Source organism: Rosa rugosa, chromosome 6 (genome assembly GCF_958449725.1).
Source record: "Rosa rugosa chromosome 6, drRosRugo1.1, whole genome shotgun sequence".
In the NCBI taxonomy this organism is placed as follows: domain Eukaryota; kingdom Viridiplantae; phylum Streptophyta; class Magnoliopsida; order Rosales; family Rosaceae; genus Rosa; species Rosa rugosa.
Window position 1 is genome coordinate 11,211,879 of NC_084825.1, and position 7,316 is coordinate 11,219,194.

General features: G+C 37.8%; 1 protein-coding gene across 1 annotated transcript; it reads right to left on the bottom strand.

The window, feature by feature from the left end:
* Nucleotides 1-3,825: 3,825 nt before the first annotated feature.
* Nucleotides 3,826-5,087, bottom strand: LOC133717538 (cytosolic sulfotransferase 15-like). The gene has a single exon (XM_062144256.1). It carries the CDS (start codon nucleotides 5,039-5,041, stop codon nucleotides 4,049-4,051), a length of 993 nt encoding a protein of 330 aa, XP_062000240.1. The 5' UTR covers nucleotides 5,042-5,087; the 3' UTR covers nucleotides 3,826-4,048.
* Nucleotides 5,088-7,316: the final 2,229 nt, after the last annotated feature.

Consider the following 7,316-nt stretch of genomic DNA (forward strand, 5'->3'; position numbering starts at 1 on the left):
ATATATTATTGGGGCGGGTTTGGGGATGGGGATCACAATATCATCCCCGCCCCATCCCCAATCTTAGATAGCGGGGATTGGGGATCCCCATCCCCATTCCCCATTTGTCCCCCAATTCTCCCCCAATTAGGGGCGGGTATGCAATGAAGCTCCGCCCCGCTGGGGATTTTTGCCATCCCTACTTTCAGCAATACCATTTGTTGTAGCTTACTCGAAATTTATCTACTTTATTACTCTCTTACATTCCGTAGTTTTTTTCTCTCACTTTACATTAAAATCGCGATAAATGAATGTTTGATAAATTAAAAAGCTTGATTAAATAATAAATTTCTCCATTCCTGACTCGGGACCAGTGTACGTTACTAAAAACCTCGCTAAATGCATAAGATAAATAATTTTTCTAGACATCCTTAAGGACGCAGTGAATATATAATGTAATAATTGATGAAATAAATGAAAGAAATATGTAAAAAAATTACTAATTGATGAAGTACATAAAAAAATAGTATATAAAAATTTTAAATACATAATAAGTAAAAAACTTTTAACAATTTATATGTTCTCAATTTAACTAATTCTCAAAATATATTTTTATAGTCCTTTGCTTTTTCCTTGTGTCTTAACCGAACTGAACTTCATTCTTAATTTATTCCAATGCATGAACTGAATTTGGTAAATTGTTTTTCATTTTGTAGCAAGCAGTTATATATTCAAAGTTATCACTTCTTGAAATGTCTCATTCGAATAAACATTTGGTATAGCGTAATTGTCACCTAGATCTTGATATCTTTGATAGACAACCTAATCAAATTAGACTATAATTGAATTAGGAATAACATAAAACTCTCTATAAAGTAATAAATTTTCATTTATCAATAATATAATAACCCCTCTAAAGTAATATAACACCCAATGGTTCGTGCGTCTGCGGTGCAGTGATTAGTCTGGCTATGCTGGGATACACTGCATGGGTGTGTGTGTTGGTTCTATTGACGTCTTCCACTCAAAAAAAAAAGTAATAATTTTTTGCAGTCCCAACATTATTCATTTATAGAAGTTTTACTATACTTTCCAGCCCTCTAAGTTAATTGCTCTTTCCTTTCAAAAAAAAAGTTAATTGCTCTTTAATTCTAGCATTTACTTTGTTGCTTTTTTACTTCACACACCTTCATTTTCTTGAATCTACATAAAAAAAATCACAAAAAAAGAAGAAGCAACATTGGTGAAAATGCCAAAAGTCCTTGTAACAAAAGCAAGAGAACCTAGCTAGTGGCTGAGAATGTTCCTTGAAGTTAGAATCAAGCAGAATTCATATATATCAAAATCTCACTTGGCCATTTGACTGTGAGTTGGCACGCTCGCGCAATCTAAAAGGACAATTGAACCGCAAATTCCTCGAACTCTAATTTAAACCGAGACGATTTTGAGGCAAACATTGGTTAGGTCTGATAAGTTCTTACTGTGTCGAGCTACGATTTGGTCTTATTGTTGTGTCATGGTTATGGCATTATTCTCTGGGTGTAATTGTTTTATAATCAGTAGTGCTAACAAAAGACCCTTACACGTAGTCTGATACTTATAGGACATAGTATGAAAAAGGGTTCAACTTTCCTTATTGTAAATTATGAGGATTTATGAAAACTCTCAGAAATGTTGTCATTAACTTCTGGAAAGGGGCACTTAGAGCGGTTGGAATTTAGGTCCATTTTGGATCATGGTGTTTGTAATCGTTGATTTTCTTAGGGTTTAGTTTATTTTTCTTCCTTCGAACGTATGATTTTGGTCCTTTGTTCCTTCTCTGGATATTTATGCTTTGTGACTGAATGAAAATTATATTTTTCTATAAAAAGAAAACAAGAATTTGCTTCTTTGCTACGTTCATATTTGATATACTTCATGTTAAAACTATTGCACCACCAAACAAGTTTAACACATGCACTGTTTTGCAATGTAACTAGTTCCAACTGTTCACCACCAATCTGTTTTGCTTGTGATCCTAGTTCTTCTAAATGTCCACATCTATTTCATCAAATTTTGCGACGTAGAGTAAATGCTCTATCATAAAGTTGTAAGACGCCTCACCCTAGAGTCATCAGAGCATTACATTTTGAAAGGTTGGTTTCATTCAACCTAGCTAACTTTATTTTTGATGGATTTGAGGTGCCGGTGTCTATTGTGTGCAAGAGGAAAGACATAGATAACTTTAATATGCTACTTCTATACTTAACCCATACAATAACGTTAAAATGATATTTTTAAAAAGGGTTAAATAATGTTTACTCCCTGAACTTTCAGGGAAAAAACAATTCAGTCCCTCCCTTTTTAATTTCACACGTTTACTCCCTCATCTCTCAATTTTGGACCAATAGGTCCATTCCGTCCAATTTCTCGGTTAAGTCACTGTTGTGGTTATCCCTTTCGTTGTAAAATGTCTATTCTACCCTCAATTCTTTTTTTTAATTAATTTATTTTTTTCCTCTCTCTCTCTCGATCTCTCTTTTCCCTTCTGCTTTTCTCTCTCTCTTTTCCCTTCTGCTTTTCCTTGTCCTTTTTTCTATTTATCTCTTCTTCTTCCATTAGTGTCTCACAAATTCTCACCGAGCTGTGAACCCCAACCGGCCTCGTCTTGCCAGCAGCCTCAGCCCAACACCGCCAAACCCCAACCGGCCTCGTCTTGCCAGTAGCCTCAGCTCTACGGTGGAGCAGCTATTTGGAGCTCCAATTCGAACCCGAAATAGAGGCTGAGAGAGAAGATGATCCAATCCAGGGAGAAGCAGATCCGATCTAGGAAGAAGACGACGTCGGCCGGTGGGCTTGGGGATGTTTTTCGGTGGCGGCTGAGCGAAGATGACGTCGGCCGGTGATTCTCTTCTCTTTTCCTCTCTTCTCTTTGTCCATAAACAAATTCCCAATTTTTTTCTTTTGGTCTGATCCCACCTCGATGAGTTCGATGGTGGCGGAGTTTTGGTCTTCATCGTCTTCCTCATCCTCTTATGGCACCCGATCTTCATGATCGTTTTCTTGATCATCCTCGTCTACTGGGTCTGCGGTTAATTCTCCTGCGCTGCCGGCGCAGTCGTGCTCTTCAACCAGACTTCGACGACGGTGTTGTCCTCTTCGCGCTCAGCCTCCTCCCCTTTGGGTCACAGAAGACTTGCATTTCAATGAGGAAAGTGCTGCTGAAGGTGGGTTGGTTTTTGTGAGTGGATCAAAGTTGTCGCGCTCGGCCTATACCCGATTTTGAAATCGGGTTTTCCGAATTCATATGGCTGTTGATTTTGAATATTTCTTGAGATGATATATGGAGCCTCAATTATTAATTGTTTAACTTTTGCTGATTGTGATTGAAATTTTGAGTTACTAAGCTTGAAATGGTGTTGTTTGGTTGAATTCGAAACAAGTAGACATGGATTTCTTGTTGTGTTGTGGTTTTTGACATATTCTGAGTTCTGACAGAGAGAGAGAGAAGATACATCTGGTAAGGATTTCGTTTTGGCTTAGGATCCACCCAATTTCATCGGTGGTGGAAGAGGAAGAAGAGAGAGAAAAGCAGAAGGGAAAAGAGAGAGAGAGAGAGAGAGAGAGAGAGAGAGAGAGAGAGAGAGGAAAAAAATAAATTAATTAAAAAAAAGAATTGAGGGTAGGATTGACATTTTACAGCGAAAGGGATAACCACAACAGTGACTTAATCGAGAAATTGGACGGAATGGACATATTGGTTCAAAATTGAGAGATGAGGGAGTAAACGTGTGAAATTAAAAAGGGAGGGACTGAACTGTTTTTTCCCTGAAAGTTCAGGGAGTAAACAATATTTAACCCTTTAAAAAATATTTAATGCAATAATACATATATAAAATGATACTACAACATTTTTGTAGTGGTAACAAGAACATTCATGTGAAATGTATATATGTATTAATGTATACATACCTACATGATACATGTTATTGTTGAAATGCTCAATATAATACACCCAAATTTTACAAATATGAATGAAAAGACATAGACAAACCATAATAGTGAAACCTTGAAATCTACCTTTGTTAACTCAGGGAAGCACATTGAATTTCAAACCTGAACCTCCCAACTTTTCTTCAAGGACTTTGGACAACCTTTGAACCATATTAGGGGTCAAATAATTCGTCCAATCCCCCACCTCGGCTTTTCTAAATAGGTTCTTATTCTCAAAGTTCTTAATAGACTTGCCACTTCTATTGACCTCCAATTTCTTCATGTTCTCAAAACCACAAAGCTTTGCTATTTCCTCAATCTCACCACCTCTCTCCTCCTCCAAACTAAAAGGGAATCCCAGAAACTTTGCCAATTTCTTTAACTGAAACACACCATTTTCCTTCATGTCCTCATACTTCAAGAACAAAACATTGTCAGGTCTGTTCAAGCTCTCTTTCCAGTACCCCAACATGTGCTCCCAAAACGGACCAAACCCAACTATGCCCTTGCAATACATATCAAAGGCCTCATCGAGAGAGATCGGAGCTTGAGATTGTGGCTTCACTTTGTTAATGAAATGCCAAGAGGACACAAATGTATCAAATGGGTTTCTGCAAATGTAAACAATCTTACAGTTGGACTTTTTTATTGTACTCAGAGAAGGATAAGGAATGTGTGTCCCAAACAGTCTTGGCTCAGGAAATTTGGAGAGATCAGGAAGTGAGTTGTTTGCATAGAGCTTGTACTCAAGGAAAGGCACAAGATCATGAGGGTTGGAAGTGAGTAAAGGATGGGACTTTGAGACTGCGAAATGGCGTCGGTTCACAATAGCGAAAGTCAAGGCTTTTAACCATGTGGTGACTGATTTTGGAATGCTGGCCAAGACTATGTCTGAGTCACTAGTTTGGAAGTGGTTTTGGAAAGCGAGTATGGACTGGATTTCGGCTGATTGGCACCAGAAGCCTTGGAATTGAAAGAGGTGAAGGGTTCTCCAACCTTTCTCTTTTGGGAGAGAAAGAACGAGTTTCTTGCACTCATCACTGAGTTTTTCCTCTTCATGATCTAATGGTGGGTTTTCAGTGATGGCCATTGATCCAACTGGTGGTGGTAGCTAGAACCATAGAAGATGGAGGAATTAGGTCATAAATATCCCCATATATATAGTAGTCTTAGAAGCTTCCACGTTTCCATTATGGTCCTGTTTAATTGAGCACGTTCCAACGAGCGCATGTTTATCTATAACTGTTATGTAGGGTACGGTGGCGCCAGCCTTAAATTAAGATGTGGCCAACTTTTGACTATTCACGACTTAAAAATGGGCCGAAACTGACACGGTTGTTGTTTTTCTATTCGATGCACTGTCAGTGCATGGATACTGGCAGCGTGCTAGTCACGTGCCTGTTAAAATAGGTTTTTCTTCCGTTCCGTTAGACAACATGGTTAGTCAATGTTTCGGTGGTCAACAAATGAATATGTGAAAGGCCGTAAGTAAAAAGAAAATTTTACCACATAACCACACGCGATGCACGTGGGAGCTCCAAGGTGGGTTTGAGTTGCAGCCGACTGAAATCTGAGTAAGACGGACAAAATCGCGATTTGAAGAAGATATTGAGTGGCAGAGCCTTTATTTGAATCGTCGCCGGCTAATGCAATTTCGTTCTGGTTCGTGCAGCCCAAGTTCAATTCTGTTTGTAATTAGAATTTGAATTGAATTGTATCCACGAGAGCCTTGCGAAGGTGATTAAGCAAGTGGATTTGGTCGCCAATTCATCGGAGCAGCTTGATTGCTTAACCAAAATAAGAAGTTATGTTTGTGTTTGTATTCCTTAAGGGCCATTGATCTAATGGTGGGAGGACGCCTCAATCTTCTGAATTTTATTCTTGGAGTGTCTCTATTTCAATACTTCTGATCTTTTGTCTTATATATATATATATATATATATATATATATATATATATATAAATTGGTCGAAATGAAGCAACATCCTTTGCCTCCCGCGAATAAAACTGGGCAAGAATTTTGTTTTTGTTGCTGGGTCATTATCTCACGACATTGCATGAAAGGAAGGTTAAGCTGTCAAACATATTAGATTCCTGTAGTTGCCTTTTCATCATATAAAATTTCCTCTTTAGCGCACAACTTATACCCTTAAAAATAGGTTCTTTGACCCATTAGAGTAGTCTGCATATTCTGAGACAAACAGGCCCTGCATCACTCAAGTCTGATGCTTCCAGTCAGTATCTCCACCATTTTGTCAGACTGATAGCAAAACATGAACTGGTATTGATGAGCGTAGCATCTTCACCAATTCTCTCATTTTCTTGGTATTGTTTAATCTCAGCCCAAATTACATTGAGAGTTTCCACCTTACTGAAGGCGCAAATCAACAAATTTCACTTGTAATGATTGTCTATTGCATTACTAAGGTGTGCATATTTTGAGTGATTTCGACATCTCTTGTGAGAATGAAGGTTCTTGCCACATAATCTGTATGTGCCTGTGCTCGGTCCTCTGGTCACATGCTTTATATTATGGGGTTCAGAGTCTAGAGTTTATGGATTGTGATTGAGTGAATGCATATATTTCAGAACACAGAGCACTTCCATTTCTAAACTATGAAACCCTTCTGTAATATTTCTTTGGCCCTTGTTTCTTGCTGTGGTTATCATTTGTATTTGAAGTTGATAACTCCCTAAAAATAAAATGTATTAGGATTGCATGTCAACGGTCTGAATTATAATATGATAATTCACTCTTGGATTCTTGGAGTGAAGCTTGGTATTCTCTCTTGTATATAGGTCTAGAAATAATGATTGTGTTTCCAATATGTGTGTGTGTGTGTGATCTATATGGATGTATGGCTCCAATATAAGATTTTCACAGTTCTACAAATTTGAGCTCTAGCATGCCATGAGCAGATGAACTTTGTAATCTGGCCTCTAAAACTGATCAACTATCTGTTTATCTGATTTTTTTGTTTTACCATCATCCCTTCCCTTTATTCAATGTGAATGGGGTCAATCACATGAATACTCATTTATTATTAAAATCTAATTTCCTAGTTTAGAGTTGGTCATTTACAAGGTGTAATTTTGGCAGAATTTCCTCCACTAAGTGATATGTTGACGAAATATATATGAAGCTATTGGGGAAGAAATGCTTGCTTATGCTGTGAAGAAAATAGCCAGAGGATTTCTTACTTCCGAAGACTGGCGCGGTCCTGAGTCCAAGAGATTGTAGGAGGACGCCTCAATTTTCTGAATTTTTTGTTAGCGTATTTCTCGAAGTCTGTCTCTTTCTATCTATTTCAATGCTTCTGATTTCTGATGTTTATCCCATGTTAGATTTTCATCTGGGTGCGTGT

Excerpts from the sequence above, each read along its gene's own strand:
- LOC133717538 (XM_062144256.1), bottom strand. The coding sequence starts at position 5,041 with ATGGCCATCACTGAAAACCCACCATTAGATCATGAAGAGGAAAAACTC.